General features: G+C 36.4%; 2 protein-coding genes and 1 long non-coding RNA gene across 3 annotated transcripts; all 3 read right to left on the bottom strand.

Annotated features, from left to right (window-relative positions):
* Nucleotides 1-201: 201 nt before the first annotated feature.
* Nucleotides 202-7,237, bottom strand: LOC140144675 (uncharacterized). Its single transcript, XM_072166483.1, has 7 exons — nucleotides 7,075-7,237; nucleotides 6,037-6,158; nucleotides 4,506-4,567; nucleotides 3,366-3,571; nucleotides 2,449-2,632; nucleotides 1,748-1,945; nucleotides 202-894 (listed from the first exon to the last, which is right to left on the bottom strand). The coding sequence occupies exons 1-7, from the start codon at nucleotides 7,235-7,237 to the stop codon at nucleotides 618-620; spliced, it is 1,212 nt and encodes a 403-aa protein (XP_072022584.1). The 3' UTR covers nucleotides 202-617.
* Nucleotides 7,238-7,949: 712 nt separating this feature from the next.
* On the bottom strand, nucleotides 7,950-13,935 carry LOC140144674 (uncharacterized). Its single transcript, XM_072166481.1, has 4 exons — nucleotides 13,875-13,935; nucleotides 11,304-12,167; nucleotides 10,410-10,574; nucleotides 7,950-8,401 (listed from the first exon to the last, which is right to left on the bottom strand). Exons 1-4 carry the CDS (start codon nucleotides 13,933-13,935, stop codon nucleotides 7,950-7,952), a joined length of 1,542 nt encoding a protein of 513 aa, XP_072022582.1.
* A 1,628-nt stretch (nucleotides 13,936-15,563) lies between these two features.
* Nucleotides 15,564-19,289, bottom strand: LOC140144680 (uncharacterized). Its single transcript, XR_011857922.1, has 4 exons — nucleotides 19,179-19,289; nucleotides 18,269-18,358; nucleotides 17,019-17,108; nucleotides 15,564-15,657 (listed from the first exon to the last, which is right to left on the bottom strand). It is a non-coding gene; the product is annotated as an uncharacterized lncRNA (long non-coding RNA).
* Nucleotides 19,290-21,088: the final 1,799 nt, after the last annotated feature.

Raw genomic sequence — 21,088 nt, 5'->3', positions numbered from 1 at the left:
TACTGGTTTCTTACATATAGCGTAAAACAGTACAAAAAACATAAAATATGTACAGCTTAATAAAAAAAAATACGACAGTAGCAATTTACATTACACTAAACGTCGTTTTTTCCTTTGCCTATTATGAAGTAAAATTAGTAAGATAATCCGAAGTCTATCAAATGTGTTATCAAAATAATACGTATATATAGTTTTGAGCATGAAGTTACTAATTTTTATCAATGAACAAATACAATATACTTGGAGAATGAAATTACTTACGGTAAAATTATGGGGTTACCATTTTACTTTCTTTTCACTTATCTTATCACTAACACTAATGCCTACGCTAACCCTAACGTGAAATGACCTGAACTGAACTTTAACCTATTTGGACTACTGACACTTTCGGACTAATATGCTCTTCCCAAGTTATGAGCTTTTAGAAAGACAACTATAAAGTATACGTATCTGGCGTATGCATTATATTGTTTTTTCTCAAATTCACAATTGACCCGGCTATATAAAATAATATTGTGTCGATGATTTATAATCCTAAAGATGTTAGATACCGAGTTTAAATTGTATACATAAGCTGCGTATAACTTAAGTTCGAACAGCATACACAGTCATAGTGGCTAGAAATCAGTCGTCTCCAGTAAATTACCCCAGAAGTCGGAATGTCTGTCATTTGTCGGTTGTCCGCTAACATCAGGAGACCTCGCCGTTTCAAAGGCAATACCCGAATTTAGGTGGTCACCATCGAATTCCGCATAATCATTACCAGGAACAATATCGGGAATCTTTTGATTTGTAGCCGTTAATTCAAATTGTGGGTTACTAGGGTCGTATGTTTCGCCTGGTTTTATGTAACCGTAGTTTTGAATCCCGAGAACTGCTTCTTCTTCGTCCTCACTGTAGGTTACAGAAAGTACAAAAACCAGGAACACTTATTGTATCATTTCAAAATTCATTTTGGTGAAAAAGGTTTAAAAACATGGGAAACGGATAAAAGTATACGAACTGCATTTTCCTTATCATTTATCATATTGTTGTGATAAATAGTAATTATAATATATTTTCAACGTAATTTTAATGTTTTAATAACATTTTCGTTAAATTAATCAATTAATGATGATGAGAGTCAGCTATATACAGTAATGGATACCGACAACCTGTTTGTTTTGATGATAAAAGATGGGGAAATGCACTCAATGAGATCATTATCTTACCCAGAATTTGATTAGCTATAAAGAATACTGGACTATAAAAGCACACTTATTATATACATCATAACATAAAATAGCATAATATACCATAATATATAAATATTAACTGTCCAGAAGGTGAATTGTCAAAACTATTGCTTAAAACCGTACTATTTTTCCGAAGCGAAGCTGAGGGAAAATAGTACGGTTTTGAGATTACGAGGAGCAATAGTTTTGACAGAGTTTTGTAGCAAATATCTACACAACAAACCACTATTTATGGAAATGTCACACACAAGCCACAACTACAAGCCACAAGCGTGTCTATGGCGCGCGTCATCTCTGCGTATTAAGGCAGTGCGAACACGTGAAACAGTTTGGTTGTTGCTATGGCAGCAGGAAATAAGTACTACTATTTTCCGCTGCCATGGGAACCTTTCAAAAATAGTTAAACTATTTCGTGCCACGTGACGCGGTTTTAACCAATCAAACAACAAGGATCTATGTATGTGGTATATAATAACTAATAGTGCGATACCTTATGTAAACCTGTGTTTTACCTTGCTACATCCTTTCCATCATGCGACTTGTTACTTTTCACTGCGTTCTTTTTACCCATCACCAAACAGATAGTGAATACTATTATAGCGATAATGATCAGTCCCACAGACACCGACAGACCATAAAACAATCCTTTCTTATGCGCAGAACGTCGGCAATCCCTACCGAAGTAGATATAGTCTTCTGAGAAACGGCAGCTGGGGAAAGATAAAATATACCTTATATTTTGTTTGTATTTTAGGGTAAGAGTTATATTTAGGGGTATTCCTGAACTATTCCCATATAGTGAGGAAACTATTGACAAACTATGTAAGATCTTACGGTGCCCAAATCGAATCTCTGTCATTTACCACATCAAGGGTTTTCTCTGTTGAAATGTCTCTCAGGAATAGCTTTCATATCGCCGTATTTATATAACCTATAGGCCTGTGTATTTTTGATTGACATATCAAAAATTATTAATTAAAATATGTTACATAAGTAAATCTGAATACTTTAATGGGTCATTTTGTAGCCAGCTTTTAAAAGAAAATGTGTTATTCCCGAACGGCAATTTTTAGTTAGTATTATGATATATCGAGAGAATTAAGTCTCAAAACTTAAAATAAAATGCAAAATATGGATCAGAATAAGCAATGCTTGTTCCATATTCCCCGAAAGTTATTTCTTTCAAAGATACTGTTTTAAAGAATTTTCTCACTGGCATTCTGCCGGTTCCATGCTACTTTCTTGTGAACATATTCCATTGACTCCACAGTATGTTTCAACTGTGTTTAAGCACTGTGATTGACAAACCGGGAACCCATCAATACAATAAAAGTCCATGTGCTTTCCCTCTCCACAGTCTCCTGCAGAAGTAGAATCGCACAAAGCACCTGTTGTTTCTGTAGATAAAGAAGATCAACTTCAATTTCAGTCAATTCCACGGGCAAAAGGAAACCAGACCAACATATTAAAAGAGAAAAATAACTAAATAAGGTTAGAGTGAGTGAGTGATTTTTCATTTTGCTTGTGTGAATTAGTTTAAAAGTAATTAAGGTTAGAGTAGTTACTATTAAAAATAAAATCATGTCTCATCATAGCAAAGGAGTCTGACATTGTTACATTTCGTTTTTGTTCTTGATATTCATTACCGACTTGATAGTAGTCCAAGTCTCTGATGTGCAGCAGATTTAACAAGATGTAACAGTTCTACTACAAACTGCATATCTGATGTTGTTGGCTTTTGTTTGCTTCTTTGCTTATAATTGGCGAAGACTCGAATCATCTTTTACGGAGTGTAAGTTAGGACTTAAATTGATAATACAGTAATTGGCAATACAGATATCGCAGTAATACAAATCCGACTAATTTTCGCCAATTATAAGCCGAATAAAATATAGAACCCGGGAGGCTCACTCAATATCAATATGATGTAATTTGCATTATGCGCAGTCCAAAAGACCTCCTATTTTATATCTTGTTTAGCAAAATTTTCAGTTGATTCGACATTGAATTTCCGAGTTTTGTTTTGGCAATTGGCACAATATATTGGTGAACAGTAACACTATACTTTTAGATTAAATCAAATTGAACACACATATACATAATTATACTACATTAAACTGGTAACATTACCTTCAGGTGGGTTACAGTCTAGACATAGTCCCAACGTTTGATTACCCAGGGTGCCGCCGAGGTAAGGAAATATCGTCATTTCGTAAATTTCATTAGCAGTGAGCCCTCTGTCGGTTGGAGTCATATCATTCCATGCGTAAACCACTTCATGGTCTACGTAGATCGATCGCTCTAAAATACCAACATCTTTAGGTACATTTACATCACTGTAATATAATATAGTAATTTGTTACGCTTAAAAGATATTCTTTAAACATCCACATGAATAATCAGATCAATTATGCTAGTTCGCCATGCCCGCTACTTGTTATGCAGATATGTAAGTTAGCCACGCCCCCAGTTACTATTCATGAGCGAGCTCATAAATATTCATAACGTCGAAAAATACTACCCTACTACTATGCTTTATTCATTACGTTAATAAATATTAAAGATTTGCGTCTTCGAAAGGGCTCCAAAATTCAACTACATTTTCAGTCAAAAAAAGTAGGAAAGGGGAAGTTTCACACCAAGAAATCAAATCAAAATTAGGCTCTGAACACTATGTAGAATTATCCCTAAGAATGTTATCAACATGAGCATAAAATATGATTTGATTGACGGTTTGATTTGAGAGGAATAATGCCCTCGCGTTAAAAAAATAGCAAGTGCATTTCAGGTAAAAAATTTCGATGATTAATGATAAACGATTCTCAGAATTAACTAGGATAATTGCAACCAATGTCTTGCTGACTCTAATATTCTGAAAAAGATTCTCCATTTTAAGTTTTGGTGGGATTACCAAGGGATGTCTTTACCATGCTACCACCGGGCGACCGCCAGGGCCGTGACAAACATGACAATATATCGGGTGATTTGGAAAAATAGAACGCGGTTTATTGCTGGTTCTGCCAGGGCAACGGCGGTCGAATGTCGGTAGAGTATGAAGTCATCCCCAAGTATCGGAACCGTCACTTTATATACAGCTTGTCGGCAAATCATTGCGACACTAGGGAATGAATGTAATGTATTGTATATCTTTGTTTATAAAAAAGATCATTGATTGGCTGTATACGAAACCTTTAGCCAATGGACTTATATTCATTTTTGATCAAAACTGTATAATAAGAATACCAGAATACACCATTGTGATAACGTTACCTGAGTTTAAGAACTTTAACTCTTAGGAGTCCGTTAAGTACACTGTAAGCAAAAATTGACACCTGTTGAGGAAAAAGTCATGTATTAGCCAACATCTTTATAATCACTAAATAATATCAAAGAAGTCAACACAAAATTATAAAACATTGAAGCAATCACTGACTTAAGAAAATTACCTAAACATTGTCGCAAACTATTTTTAAGGATTTCTTAAATGTCGTCATAATAATTGTCATCATTTGTTTTCTCAACCCCCTCCTATTCCTCCTTCTCCTTCTTCATCTTCTTCTTCTTCTTCTTCTTCTTCTTCTTCTTCTTCTTCTTCTTCTTCTTCTTCTTCTTCTTCTTCTTCTTCTTCTTCTTCTTCTTCTTCTTCTTCTTCTTCTTCTTCTTCTTCTTCTTCTTCTTCTTCTTCTTCTTCTCCTTCTTTATTTTTGACAATGCTGAATAAACGTTGGGTGTTTTAAACTTTTAAAGGTAGACGAGGTATTGTTGGTCGAAGCAGCCAAACTAAAAATCGATTTTCATTATCTAAATCAATATATTATTGAAATATAACACTTTGATGTTTTACAAAAGTTCATTCTTCAAATTATATACTTTGAAAGATTGATTTATTGTAGTGAATGAGTAATGTAGGTTTTACAAAGTGTTGTTGGTTCAGCCCTCTTCACAACATAACTAAATAACCACAGGACCTGCAAAAGTATATCTGTAATATATGGATTCTACTACACATTCGCTATGAAATGATCAATGCAATTTTTGCCAAAGCTCACTACCATTCGCAAGATGCTGTGAACAACCAAATCGCAACAGTTTAAAATAGTTGCTAACCTTAACACCGTAAACTTTTAAGTAAAACATTTTTTGTCAAAAACACAACACTCATTAAGATATGATTCGATAAAAATCGCTAACTAAAAAAAAAATTTCCATTGGAAGCCTCGTCCAAACACCACCGTGTCTTCTTATCGAACAGAAAACTTATTACCACATAAAATCATATTGGCATAGCTATAGCGACACCTTACAAAATGTTCCTCTAGTTCCCTTGCATGGCTCTGTATATAGTGAGGAATTCGATCGATTGCATATTTTTGGTACCTGTGGTGTAGTACGCAAGTATCCTACCAGTAATCACTCCTTTATTCATAGCCTTGGAGGCGATTATTTGCAAGAATACGAAATTTGTATTTGCAATAATATTCGGCATGGTCCTTCAGCGTAAACACGAAAGTGGGGTTATGAATTGAATCACGTCATCATCACATCGGCACCTGCGCGACATCGCGTGACCCAGGCGATAAAAGCACTCCTTAAGGACCTTGCCTAATACTATAAGCTTTTGCAATTATTAGTAAGCAAGTATTAGCATCCCAAATGACACCTGTGCTATAACCGTGGCTATGGTGGACACGTGTATTACAGCCGAAATTACGTTTTAAAATATTATCTTGAGTCAAGATCATTGAACTAAATTGCAAACCGTGCTGGAATTTATAAGCATTACAAACATAAATCAACTTACGTCATCACTAAACTCCTCTTTGAAGAGTTCACATTCTGGAGAGAACTCGTTAACAGAAGGTTGACATCCGTCGGGTGCGTTGAGGACATTTACCTGTATTTTGATTAGTATCTCTGGGTTGCCTGCCAATTAAAAAACAAAATAAAACAAAATATAACCTTGTATCAAAAAGGGATATATAAGGAAATAATTGAATACCTGAGTGAAAGAAGGGCCCAACTCCATCAAAACTGGTTTTGAGATATTAAGAAAAAACTTAATATTTGGAAAAGTTTTATAGACAGAATGTTTTCATCTTCAGAGGACCTTTAATACATGAACATACAATACTACATACATTCGAAATTAAATATGATGTTTCCATGGCAACGGTATAGATCTTAATACGAGCTGGAGTTGGGCCCTTCTTCCACTAATATACTGCAAGTGCCAGTTCCGTGAGCAGATATGGTATAAATAGCCACAGAAATTTGATAATTATCCATTAATTGCACAAGTAGAAGCATGTAATATGTTAGCAAGAAAGTTTATTGTAGTAAAAAGCAGATTTCATGGGTGAACAAAATTTCTCTTATATTCCAATTTTTGTGGAAGAAACTCCATGGAGTTGGGCCTTTCTTCCATAAAAACCATGATTAAGTGTACATGGAAGACTATTTGGAGAGTGGATTTTGACTCATCTTTCACACACAAGGAAGTACAGTCTGTTGGCAATAGAATGTTGGGTCAAACTCATTTTTGTAAAAAATTGGAGTTGGGCCCTTCTTCCACTCAGGTATTCAATTGCAATGAGCTATTCTAGTTGATATTCATACACCTCCATGGATGACAAGACATTAATCTTCCATACGGGGAGTGTAAATTTCAGATGGGGTCACCTGAATGGGCGAATATACAACCCATGTGTGAGAGAATTATATAGTCTTGTCTTGCATAGAGGGTGTTTGGATTTCAACTGCTATAACCCAATACAGTAAACGTTTTAAAGTTCATCGATTTGTCAGAACGGTAATCATGGTAACAAGATGAAAGTATTACCCTTGGGAAAATAGTTCTGAACTGTGAATCTGAACATTTTACACGCCCCAGTGCAATCTAATGGCTCGTAAGAACAGGGTAATGGTCCGGAGACCCATGCACCACCACCAATCCCACTTTCAGCGTCACCTTTGTTTTGTACTTCAGTCGAATGATCGCCCATGAGAAAGCGCAGAGAACTCAATGCAAATTATCCAACCCTGATGATAATAGCCTACATTCATATCATGGAATCAATTTGACACCATTGCTAAAACCTATGCGTGCCGTATCAACAGTATGCATTCTAAGTTCAATAACACTAATTATCCATTACACAGTTTTCAATGGCTAATTTAGAGCGAAATTTTCTCATTATTCAAAATTCTCACTGTTAAACGCCACCAATTCGGTGAAACTAGATGATTTAGATGCCAACTGATCAAAAACCCAGCATAGGTTGACATGACACTTTCTTGTTTTAGCCCACTGAACCTAAACAGCGTAAAATGGCAGTGCCCCTTCGAAGCTGAAAGCTACAATTACGTAGGGTGAATATTTACTAAAACCCGATGCCGTGCGGATAAATTGTCGTAATATTCAACAAAAATATCATAAAGTGAGATAAAGTATACCATTTTGAGCATTAAAACCCAAAATGTACTTTTGTTGCTATTTAAATTGGTCAATTTCAGTGATTTTAAAGCAGCCTTTTCAGATGCCACACAAACAAATAGTTCCCAATCCACACTTCCCCTCTTTCAATGTTGGAAGGTCTCACAGACATTCTGACCAAATGGCTTTGTCCTATTAAATTGGGGGAAATGGGGCAGAGCTTCACCAAAGGACAATAATGTTTAAGTGCATTCTTCGATTTATTTTTAATAATAATGTTCCTACCATCTAATTCTGGATACTCTGGTGATGGCAAAGGTCCATGCGCCGGAGGAGGCGTTTAATGGTTCAGTTGGAGCTCTAGTGGTGAATTTTTCAGTAGGGCGTCTAGTAGTAGTCAGTTTCGTAAGATCCGTAATGTCAGCTACTGTGGACGGTCCTTCGGTCGGTAAATCAACAATAGTTGTGCTTGGCTCAGTTAATGGCTCTGCTGTGGTTAATGTTTCGGTAGTTTCTGGAGTTGGTAATTCAGTCATAGTTGTGCTCGGATCGGTTAATGGTGTTGTTATCGGAAGTGATCGGTAATCGGTAGTAGTAGTCACTTGTGGACTAGTTACAGTGGACGGCCCTGACTTCGGTGTGTTAGGCTTAGTTAATGGTTCTGTAGCGGTAAATGTTTCGGTAGTACCCCCGGTTATCATTTCTGTAATTACTTCCGTGATGATAGTTGCGTCTGGAGAAAAAACAAAAATCGGATATTAGGCTGGGGTTAGGCTGACACTTGTAAATGTATGATCAAATTTATAGCAACTCATTAAACAGGAACGGGTATGATGGACACTTGGATTTTGACCGGTCTCTCTCCAGTTTCTCCCTAGTCATTATAACAAAAGATCACTGAAAATTAAATATTTTGAGGCAAATAACTGACCTTCAGTGTTGACCCCTCCCCGCAGACAGAAAAATCCTGGTTCAGCCACTTAGCGTAAGATCAGTCGATTGAGTCGAAGCCGTGTTGATGTTTTATTGTAATTTTAGGATTTGCATTCAAATACCAACAACGTTGAAATTATCTGCATTTATTATGTATTGCAGGAAATATGTTCAATTTCTTTCAATCTTGTATAATAAAGAAAACAAAGCAATAATATGCGATTTGCATTCAAATAGATTTTTCCCAAATATTGTTACTTAAGTTTTAAGTTTCCTATACCACATTATTATGTCCTCTTTCAATTTCAGGCAAAACAGACAAAATCGCTATTCTAGCACTTGTGCAATGTGTGTAACAATGCATCAAGATTGATCTGCTGAATATGCTGAGGGCGGGTTAGTGTAGTGGTCTTCTCACTCGCTTCTCACCACTGTGGCCCGGGTTCAATTCCCCGCGGTGCCACATGTGAGTTTGGTTGCCGATCCATGCTCGTCCTAGTAGGTTTTTCTCCGTGTGCTCCGGTTTTCCTCCTGCTTCTAAAATCGGACCTCTTCCCATATCCCTGTCCGTCATATCTGGAGGCATCCTTGAATTTAGTACCCTCTGAGCACTATTGGGTTTAGCCTGGCTTCGGCCGAATGTTATAAATAAATAAATAAAAATAAATAACTATCCCGTAGCTTCACGCATGGACGTATAAGGTGTAAACGCATACCAAAAAGTAATTACCCCCTTTATTACGATATAAAACAAAAACAAACCCAGGTTAATTCTGCATATTTTGCCATGGTGACACTTTGAATGAAAAGGGTGCATTTTCGAAAGATCTACTAAAAAGCTACTCAAGTCAGTGTACCATTACACTACAAATTTTGATTGGGAGTCTTTTGGATTCGGAGGGTCATGGCAAAAAAAATTTGGGCTATTAAGACAAATGAGGCATTAACATTTGCAAAACAAAACTGGGTTTCCTTTTGCTATTTCAATTTTAAATTTTGATGCATAGATTTTGAGTTATGATCTCATAATGAAGGGGTAATTACTTTTGGTTAAATGTTTATAACCTAAAGCCGCATAGTAATGCATGCCGGTTTATATATATACTGCTCCAAAAAGTATTCTTACACTTGGAAATCACAATTTCAAAACTGAACCATATTGGGGTAAATTTAATTTCTTTAATATGCACTATTTTAAAATTCGGCACATTATGATACCTCATTGAATCCAATGTGACTTCAAGAAGCAAAGTTACACGCATTTGATTAGACGAAGGTCAAGTTTTAAAAAGTGACAAACTGGCCTATTCAACACTCCACGGACTAGACATCTGGTTTGAGAGAGGTAAATGGCTAATTTGTGCGTGCCTCTAATATAAAACAAAGAACAAAGGAAAACTGAAGCAAAAGAGCTGACAAATAAAATAAAAATAAAAAGTTATGAAAAGTACAGAGAAGTAAAAACTGAAATAAATACTGCTTTAAATAAAGCTTATACTGCTTTAAATAAAGCTTCATTGAAGATACTGTGTTGTCTCTTTGTTGTGCTTGTTGGAATCTTTTTGCGCCTTGTATAGGCCAATTTGTCACTTTTAAAACCGGACCTTTGTCTATTCAATTGCTTGTAACTTTTTTTCTTGAGGTCACATTGGATTCAATGTGGTGTCATAATGTGCAGGATTAGATTTTACCCCAATATGGTTCAGTTTGTAAATTGTGGTTATTTTTCCAAGTGTAAGGATACTTTTTTGGCGCAGTATATGATGATTATGTAATAAATTTAGTTGTCTACGCCTGCATAGTTTTACCTTCTGTGTTAATGGTTGGATCAGTTGTCTCACTTGGTGACGTAGTTTGCGGCTCATCTGACATAGTTCTCTGCGCATGCGTTGTTTCAACTACTGGGCCAGTTGCATTTGGTGACGTAAATGGCAGCACATCTGACACAGTCTTCGGCGCATGCGTCGTTTCACCTATTGTCGTAACATTAGAGATAACATAATTTTGAAACACTCTTTCTGATTATTTTCTTGATATTGCATAGATTACAACTTGGATTGAAATAGGACCATCACAGTAAGTTATGTGATCTATATAACATATTGAATACATTGGCAAAAATGCAAGCGCGTTTCCTTTTGACAGTAATGATAACACGCGGTCCCCTGAATGCTTCTATACAATGCAAGATATGTCCAGCTTTTCATTAGCTCATGTGCCTACCAAAGACACTAAGTCACGTATCCCTGCAAGACAAGTCTATATTCTGTATGACACTTCCTATAAATTAAGTTCTGAGACATGTCTTAATTTGGTGTCCTGTAGTTAGACATGACTTACTATAGGACGTGTCTTAATTTAGCCACGTGTCTTATATTGTGTCTTCAGGCAAAGCTCGTGCAATCTTATCAATTTCTATGAAGACATGTCTATATAAAAGACACGATGACCAATACACATTTTTTATAATATACTCACATGCCAGAAACATACAAAAGTATGCAGGCAGCTAGACATGCACATGCGTACGTATGTCTTTGTTTCACAGTAAGATAAATTCGCACATACGAACGTATAAGTAAAATGATGAATATGACCTTTTGAATATTAAAAAAGTTCATGTATATAGTTTAGTTCATGCTTTTATTTCATCTCATTGCATCAATAACATAATAGACAAATATAATAATAATATTTCTTACCAGATGAAGTAGTAGTCTCTGGTGCAGTTGTCGGAGGAGCAGTCGTGATAAGCATAACATTAACGTTGACTTGAATTAGTAATGAGCAAGACGGACTTCCTTGATCTGAGATGGACACCCTAAGATCATACATACCAATTGGTACAAGGGCCAGAGTTCTAATAGTGCCAGTAATAGAAACTTCGAAATAATGCACTATCGTTTCAGGGACTTGGAAAAAGCTATAAAGTAAATCTCCATTTAATCCACTGTCTGCGTCTTCAGCAAATATCTGATGAACTATTGTTCCAATTAGAGCATCAGGAGGTATGTCAACGCTTGTAATTGCCTCACCGTCATACAGCTCTGGGCAATTGTCATTTAAATCCGAAATAAAAACTGAAACAGCCACTGTTGAAGAAAGCATAGGCCGTCCATCATCCTCTGCGATTGCAATGAGGTCGAATTGATTCGGGAGTAAAGTGGATTCGTAGTCAAATTCAATGCGCGTGGTAATCTCACCAGTTTCACCGCTAATGGCAAAGAATTCTGTCCCAAATGCAAGGGAGTAGGTTATTTTACCATTGCGACCAACATCTGTGTCATTAGCTTGTACTGTCAAAATGATAGAGCCACTCGCGGTATGCTCGGGTATCGTCGTATTATACTCTGATTGTAAGAAGACAGGGGTGGCCAAGTTTGGTAAAGACTCTTCATCACATGCGATTCCTTCGTACCCATTGTAACACTCACAGAGATCTCTTGCTATACACACTCCTTGGTCAGAACAGTTGTTAACGTCATGACAACTCGGAATGTCACAAGATATTCCAAGCCACCCTTCTGTGCAATTACAAACGTCATATTCGACACAGGAACCGTGCCCTAAAATGATATACACAATGCAAAAAAGGAATTAGTAATGGATTGAAAAGAATCTGCCGTAAAACGTTACGTTTTCGCAGTCGTCTGTGGCATATAAAGAAATGAGAACATTACTGTGTATTTAAATTGTAAGGAAAAACGTTTAACCGGTTTAATTTATTTTCTAAGCCCACTTACAACAATGTTGCTATAAAAATAAAATCAGAGATATCTTCAAAACTTAACCGCGTGGGTATTCAGAATTCATTAATTTTTTTTGTAAAATTATTTAGTAACTGAATGGAATCACTTGTTCTAACTAGGAACTGACGGCCAACCGTTAAAGAACCGGCGGCCAATTTTGAAGTCATCCCTTATATTATAATAATATTTACCAGAACAGAATCCAAGAGTTTCGCACTTTTGAGTACACTGAACATTCTGAACCGGTGAATCCCAGGTCGCACACACAGAAATTTGGCTCTACACACGTGCCATTGCCTGTACAGTCGTTAACCTCGGAACAGTCTAGAGAGCTACAGTCTATTCCATCATATCCTAAGTAGCATCTGAAAGAATAGATTAACAAAAACATCGTCTGAACATCTATGGTTGGAAAGTTCTTAACCGCAGTCAGGCGAGCAGATGATACTCAAAGATATTCCATCGAAGTTTAACATTACCTGTCAGATAATGTGATCCGCTATTGTCCCTTTGAAATTAAAGGCCCCTTTGAGTTCCCTTTATGACCACTCCCTTTAAAATTTAATGACGTTCCCTATATTTACACTTTAAAATTTTGAAACTTTCCCTTTAAGACTCCTCGTTATCCCCGTTGAATTGTTGACTGAAAAGGTTTGCAATTCTCAACAGCACGACCTTGGTTGCAGATGTGGGAATTAAGTTTGTCGATTGTATTTTAATGGTCTTCCATTTGCCTCCTCTTTAAAGTAGTCGAAAGTCCCCTTTAAACTCCCGTTAAAATATTTTTTATATTCAATACAAATCTAAAATGGGACAATATATGTTGTATGCAGGGTGAATACAGTTTTTAAAGTATAGGTTAACGGCCTAATTTAGATCAGCTCTTTACACAATGGTCAAAGGGAACTCAAAAGGCCCCGTTAATTTTAAAAAGAAAATTCATCTACCCATGGAATAATGGTATTGGAAGTTAATATCATGAGTCAGGTTGGTAAGATTGGCAGACATTTAAATAGATCGCAACGGTTCCCCTTAAAATTTAAAGGGGGAATCTTTAGCTTCTCATGGAATATTAGGAGGTTAGCAAGGGTGACTGGTTGATTACAATTATTCCAGCAGACTATACCGCCCATTGAACCCGTTAAAACACAATCTATGCATCGCGATGAAATGTTATGCAGTACTCGCTGTCCCCCCTTTAAAATTATTTTATGTTCCTTTTAAAATACTCAAAGGGAACTCAAAGGGTTCATCGGATTTCAAAGGGGACAATTTGGAGAGGACCCCTGAAAAAAATGTGTACGTTTATTAAATGTATATAATTGAAGACCGAATTGAAAAGACTAGTTTGTGTATGACGCCCTGTCAACCAGACCTGAAAAAATTGTGTACGTTTATTAAATGTATATAATTGAAGATCGAATTGAAAAGACTAGTTTGTGTATGACGTCCAATCACATCGCGCCTTTGTCCTGACGTCAGACGCAAACTAGTCTTTTTAATTCGGTCTTCAATTATACCTACCTGCAAGTAAGGTCTTCATCACCTTCTTCAAACACACACACGCCGTTACCGTTACAGTCATTAAGGTGACTGCAATTTAACGGCACACTACAGTTGCTACCAACATATTCGCTGTAGCACTCACAGGTATCTGGAGCGATACAGTTGCCATTCCGGGAACAGTCGGCTACCGCAGTGCAATCTGGCATACCACAAGATAAACCCTTCCAACCATTGAAGCAGTTGCATTTATCATGATCTACGCAATCACCATTCCCTTAGTAGGAGAAAATAGTTTAATGTATCGGTTGAAATTGATAGCAATGTGCACAGGAAGAATCGTGAAAAGCTCAAAACAAACCAGTAACATCTGCAATAACCTACGAGAGTGATTGTGAACTGGAAGCAATGATGCAGCGAGAAATATTGCAATTCTACCGGCAGTAAAAGAAAGTGCTTGCCTTAAACATATTCAATGAAGAAACAAAATGTGATTTCGTAAATTATAATCTCATCTTAATCTTTGATATAAAACTTATTCATTTTAATTCATAATTACCCGAACAATAGCTGAATGTTTCACACGTTGGCATGTCGCAAAAATTTCCATACCATCCATAACCACAGTCACATACATCGAAATCAATACATACACCATGGTCAGAGCAATTCAAAGTGTTGTAACACGTAGCTATAAGACTACAATCATCTCCTGTGTACGTCAAATCAAAAATGAAGTTTTCAGGTTTGCATTCTTTTTTTCCATCATTTTTAGTATATCTAAAGGCCCGGGGGGGGGGGGTTCTTTGAAAAATTTTGTACGGGGATGTGCCACGCAGACTTTCGGATGCTGACTTTCTCTATACCTACTTTTTGCTGTTTTTGCTACCCATCAGTATACCAATTTTCAAGAAAAAGCACCCAAAATTGCCGTAATTGGGCGCTTTAATGGCATTTTTGCCCAAATGCGCCCAATTGGGCGCATTGGTATCCACTGAAAACCCACCCATCGATATACCAAAATCGCTGAAAAAGGTACCCCAAAACCGTGGCACATCCCCGTATACCTTCAACCAGGAAGAACCCCCCCCCCCCGGGTCTAAAGGTCCGTTGATAGTATTGATTAGTCGCTTTGACGCTCTCCGTAGGATCAGACGCAATTTCATTGTGCATATAGAATCTTGCCTTCCCAGCAAACACAAAACGTTTTCGACATCATTCGCCAAAGGTTATAAAAGGTTGCCAGAAAACCTTTAAATGTCGGGTTAAATAAAGGGTATAAAACGCTTTCATAAAAACACGTTTTGATATTACTTCCTGCAAATATTCTAACATATTGTGATTTAAGTGTTGACAGAATATTTGTTAAAAAACGTTTGCAAAAACTATTTTACAATGTTTTGAAAACATTTAAAAAATAATTTGTAGTGTGTTTTCATACATAACGTTTTAAAACATTTCATGACCTTTATAATTAAAACCTGACATTTTAATGTTATTAAAAAGTTTTTACCAAAACCAAAACCGAACCTGTTTAAAACGTTTTAAAAACGGTTTGTGTTTGCTTGGTTAGCACTCGGCGGTTATTTCATTATATTGGAGATCCATATGAAACTCCCTTCCATATCTCACCCTAATTTTTCGACGATGATTATGAGTTAAACCTTTGAAAATACAGAATTATTAGTTATGTGTAAATGTGTATTTTACTCACCGGTATACCCAGGCGTACAGAGGCATATATCCGTCATAAGACATTGACCTTTGGAAGGATCCGTGCAGTTATTTACAGAAAGGCACGAGGCTGCAATGAGGACAATGGAATGGTATTTTGATTAAAGCCATTCAAAATTAAAGTAAGTGTTTATCATTGCAAAATACATGTAATGGAGTAGGTTGATCGATTACTTCATCACATTGTCGCGCAACAGGAATTTACTCTTATTGGATTGTTCTCATGAGCGGAGACACAACTGGAAGGATAGAGCTTGAATTCCCCATGTGTCTCACATGCCCCTATGTGCAAACATGTTCATATATTTACATTCATTTGGTTTTAATGGTAAACAAGCCATCCATCTCTACATAATATATCAATATCCTTAGTATAAAGCCATGATTTCTCCGTGATACAATAACACTTATAAAACATGTTTGTTTTAACCTTTCAGTGCTTTATTGTGGAAAACGGAAAATCACGGAAATCGTCCAATTTGTAACACAGGTTTTTAATTTTGAAACACGGAGAAATCATGGCTTTACCTTAGTACCATACAGACATTCAATAAGATATCATATTTGCTTTTACAAAATATTGTAAAATAAGCTATTTATTTGAATTTTTGCATGTTAATTATGCTATAATGTGTTGTGATCAAGCAAAAATCTGTCTGAAATCAGTCATATTAAATTGTCAGATTCTTATTGGATTGTAACAAACATTTGCAAAGCTACAGTTTGAAAAAAAAACCACATTGAATTTGCATATCCAGTTCAAAAGATATGAACAGTTAGAGTTTCCAAAACACTATGAAAGAAAAGCAGATATTTTGTTTGGCTATTCTTAAAATCAATATCTCCGTCTTTTGACATCACATATTAAAGCCATATTATAACATTTGCTGACGAGAACGCCCTCAAAAAATTTTAAATTCTGGTTTTTGCACGATTGTAATGTACTTTAGTTAACAGAGATAGTCTGCAAAAATCAAGACTTTCGGTGCTGTAGTTTTAAAACGCCGGAACCGTCGTTTTATTATTACGATGGAAATATTAGTCGAACACGTATATGCGATAAAAGAATACGTACACGGCGTGCGGCATATACATACACACCCCCACACATCATGCATCAGAGGGTCGTACCGTATTACAACCGCTGGAGTAACTTGTATTGGCGCAAGTAGTAAATTCCAATTTTCTTTGCTTTACCTCACTTGTTCGCTCAAAATTAAACGGGGACATATCTGACAGTAAAAGCTAACATTTTATGGAAAATAAATACTAATCTATTTTTACAGAAATGTTATAATATGGCTTTAATGTATTAATCAGCAATGTTTCCAAAACTGTGTGTTTTTTCTTCCTGTGTAGCAGCAGGTGGTCATTTTAAATGACACTTTAGCAAAACCAAATCGTAATATTAATTGAAATTAAATAAGTTACCTTTAACATCGCAAATTGTTCCTTCCCATCCTATGTCACAACTGCAAAATCCCTCATCACAATGTCCTCGCACGCATTCGCCACAAGCACCTTAACAACAAAGACCATTCAGACAATAAACAACTGAAGATTAAAATGTATATGCAGGAACAATTTCATTGTCGTTTGATCACTAATTACCATATTGTTTCTTCTGTTCAGCAGTGTTTACGTTTGCAAACCATTCTTAATGGCCCCTTTTCACATTGTCTCATCCTACCACGGTCTAGCAATATGCCCAATACAGCATGTCTCAAAAAAAGTTGTGCAAGTAAAAAGCGCCATCTATGGCAATTAGAAGATACCGTTGTGACATGATGCTTATATCAACGTTAAGGGCATAGTCTTAGCTCTCAAATGCCGTTTGTTCTGTTCAATTTACTTGTTTTAATCTCGAGATATGTTTAGTTAACAACAAAAGGGTAAAATCACAACTGTGCCACTTTTACTAGGGAAGATCAAGAGGACTGTACATGTAAATCAATGATAGCATCAAGTTTTAGTTCCTGCGTGAAATCAAAAGAACGCATCAATTATACAACGATAAAATTAGTTTTAACTGTTTTTACTGTCTTATCATGATACATGTATTATATGATTCTCTTTTTCCACTTAAAACAGGTTAAAAGAGAAATATATATTTCACATTCTGCTGTAAAAGTAAATACATGTGCAAGTCAATAATTTTATCATGGTTAATACTATTTTCTTTGTCACTCAAGACATGTTAATAGACAAAAAAAATATTGCAAACTTATAGGTTAATGAACGCGCATTATTTCTTGGGAGATAAATTAGACAAAAAAATGAATTTGCGCTGAGGTTGATGCGTCTTATGCACGAGCCCCGAAGTAGTGCATTAGACACTTCAACATCAGCTATCATCATTGATCTAGGGCCTACTTGTGTATACCCTCTTCCCTAGTAAAAGTGGCACAATTGTGATTTTACCCTATCGTGGTTAACTAAACATATCTCGAGATTAAAACAAGCAAATTCAACAGAACAAACGGCATCTGAGAGCTAAGACTGCGCCCTTGACGGTGATTTAAGCATCATGTCACAACGGTATTTCTTAATTGCCATAGAGGGCGCTTTTCACTTGCACAATTTTTTTTGAGACAGGCTGTATATTCATGTACGAGTTTCACAGTAAAATTAAAATTTTGAAACTATTCCTCACTGTTTAGCATTTATATAAATTTGGTTACCTTCGCGACAGTCTTCCCCAGACCAGCCATCCAGACACTCACACGTGCTGTTAACGCATCTGCCTTTACCATTACATTGTAATGGGCAACCTACAGCCAATAATTAGATAGAGGGGTTAGACATATGGAAACAGATTATAATTAAACAAAGTGCCGCGTCAAACTTTCTTACGATACTTATATTTATGAAATCCGTAAATGCTTGCACTAAACCACTGAATAGATTCATCAGGTTTGTAGATAAAGAGTTGAATAAATTTCATTTGTACAAAACCAGAAATTAACTCACGATTAACGGTTTCGTTTATCATGGTCGATAGACATCTTCAGAAACAACTAGGGTGTGTAAGACCAAACAAAACTACACTCGCCAAACTCGCAAACAATCGTCAAGTGAACAGTCAAAATCGGCCATAGCAGATCATGCTGTTCAACAGAATCACGACATTAACTGGGACAATGCGAAAGTCCTTTGTAAGGAGTGTGATTCCAACTCTAGATACATCAGAGAATCCATCTGGATCAGGAAAAGAGGAATCAGCGTCACAAAATAGAGACGAGGGGCCCACTACTTAAGTCACGTATACGATTCTCTCCTGACTGACACACCATCTACAGTCGAGATCCGGCAAACCGGAAGTGGTGGGGATTCACCATTTTCATTCTGAAGATGTCTATCGACCATGATAGACGAACCCGTCAATCGTGAGTTAATTTTTGGTTTGGTACAAATGAAATTTATTCAACTCTTTTCACTAAACGTTTGAAAAAAAAAATTCCTTGATTTTTGTGTACTTCAAAATGGAGTCACTCATTCAGGTAACACTATTAGATATTCACACGCCATTGAATATCAAGGTCATGTCTTTCATAGGGGTGTATGGATTTCAAATGGAATAGCCCGTTGTACCTGTCTTAAGGGTTTCCTGTTCACTAAACGATGTGTCGTTTGTGACAGCCACGTCATAGATGCATCCCTGAAGAAGAGACCCCTCAATACCGAGAGCGATGCAGATATCCTCGGCAACCTAAAAAAAATAATATATATTATCATATATATGTAACTGGTGAATCATTAGCATCAGATCGAACCAACTATAATTGAACTATAGTAACAATTAAATTTATAAAGTATAATATCGCCACCCAGTTACGATAATTCACTAAGTCATTTTTGGTTATTTTGAGAAACAGTACAAAATATGGTTCAAGAATGTATCAGTTTTAAAATCACCCTAATCATTTCTGATTATTCCTTTTAATTGTCTCAATATCATTTATTCTTGTGCAAGAAAAGGGAATGAATATGTATGCTTGAACCATATTTTGTACTTGCTCTCAAAATTACAAAAAATTAGTCAGGCAATATCGTAACAGGGTGACGATATAACTTCGGTTTTGTTGGTCTTAAGTACAGTTGGCAACCGACGTTATTTATAGTTACGATATCATATTAGTGAGTTTTGATTCACTGAAGAGCGTATGCTGATAACTTACAGATGACGATGATAAAACTGAGCTATTAGCAGGTGCTTGTGTTTATTCTAATAAAAAATCATTCAAAATAACCTTTCGCTGCTCCTCCGGAATATGATCAAGTGAGTAGATAGGAACATAATGTGGGTCGGTGTAGGATTTGTCCATAGTGTCATTCACGTGGAAATTAGACTGGTTCCAAGACCAACTTCCTTGTATTCCAGGGTTGATCTGCGATGTAATTATTTCCCCTAAATATTGAAAGATATGTTTAATTCGACAGGTTAGCGAGTTTTATTTCAAAAACATTTTAGAAGACGAGATAGTAGGTAATACAAAGTCAATATTAACTAGTTCTTTCACAGACTAATACGGCTGCAGAAATGAGCCATATTGTTGTGATAATTCGTCACGGCATACTTGATTTAATTTATTGTACCAATGGCAAGCAATAGAAACTTTGTGCATCAAGTGCACGCCTGTTTTTGTAAATTATCAGCTATTATGTTGCGAGAACGTCTGCATGCTGATATTCCAAATGCGTCGCGCACTTGATGCAAGAAGTTTCCGTCGCTTGCCATAGGCACAATAAATAATTAAATAACTTACAAGAATTTGCAAATTCAATCGCGTCGGTGTAAGTAACTTCATTGGGACCTTGAAAGTCATTACTATCGTCTTCGTCCATGAATCCACATAATCCCTCCGTTTTTTCATGAAAACCCACTGAAGGCTTTAAAAGTATGTTTATGTATTGTCTATGCATGACATTGCTGTGACGAACTTCAAGAGTAAGTGAAGCTCCTGAAAATTGAACAAATAAATGATGAAACAGATGCAAAGCTCACCGCAAGGAATGTTATTATACGAAAGTGATGACAGTAATAGATTGCAATCCTTTATGTAAAATATTTTTATGCTCTATGCTCTTCGTAAACATGCTGCTGCAGTTGAGGATATGCTGGCCATTTTTCAGACCTATATCCGACCCATTTTGGAATATGCTTGTGCAGTTTGGCATCCAGCGCTTACTGAAAACCAAAGGCACAAGATCGAAAGGATTCAAAAACGCACTTGCAAAATCATCCTCGGCAATGACTATCAGGACTACGAGTCTGCTCTTCGTGAGCTCAACATCAACAGTCTTGCCAACTGTAGGGAAGATCTGGTCGTGAAGTTTGGCCAGCAGGTCCTCAACTCTGAAAGACACCACCACCTACTTCCAGAGCAGAGATCAATGAAGTACAATCTCCGTCACAGTAGAATTTTTCCTGAACCCTTCTGTAAAACAAACAGGTTTCAAAATTCCACCATTCCGTTCATCATCAGTAAACACAAGTAGTG

The sequence above is a fragment of the Amphiura filiformis genome, unplaced genomic scaffold (genome assembly GCF_039555335.1).
Source record: "Amphiura filiformis unplaced genomic scaffold, Afil_fr2py scaffold_71, whole genome shotgun sequence".
NCBI lineage: Eukaryota > Metazoa > Echinodermata > Ophiuroidea > Amphilepidida > Amphiuridae > Amphiura > Amphiura filiformis.
Note: the sequence above shows the minus strand (reverse complement) of the source record. Positions and strands in the feature narration are given on the sequence as shown.

Excerpts from the sequence above, each read along its gene's own strand:
- LOC140144675 (XM_072166483.1), bottom strand. The coding sequence starts at position 7,237 with ATGGGCGATCATTCGACTGAAGTACAAAACAAAGGTGACGCTGAAAGT. Across the intron at positions 3,572-4,505 it reads GTTAAAGTTCTTAAACTCAG|TGATGTAAATGTACCTAAAG; the intron begins GTAACGTTATCA and ends ATTATATTACAG. Across the intron at positions 1,946-2,448 it reads ATGGAACCGGCAGAATGCCA|CTGCCGTTTCTCAGAAGACT; the intron begins GTGAGAAAATTC and ends ATCTTTCCCCAG.
- LOC140144674 (XM_072166481.1), bottom strand. The coding sequence starts at position 13,935 with ATGACTGTAACGGTAACGGCGTGTGTGTGTTTGAAGAAGGTGATGAAG. Across the intron at positions 12,168-13,874 it reads GATGAAGACCTTACTTGCAG|GGCACGGTTCCTGTGTCGAA; the intron begins GTAGGTATAATT and ends ATATCATTTTAG. Across the intron at positions 10,575-11,303 it reads AGAGACTACTACTTCATCTG|GTGAAACGACGCATGCGCCG; the intron begins GTAAGAAATATT and ends TTACGACAATAG.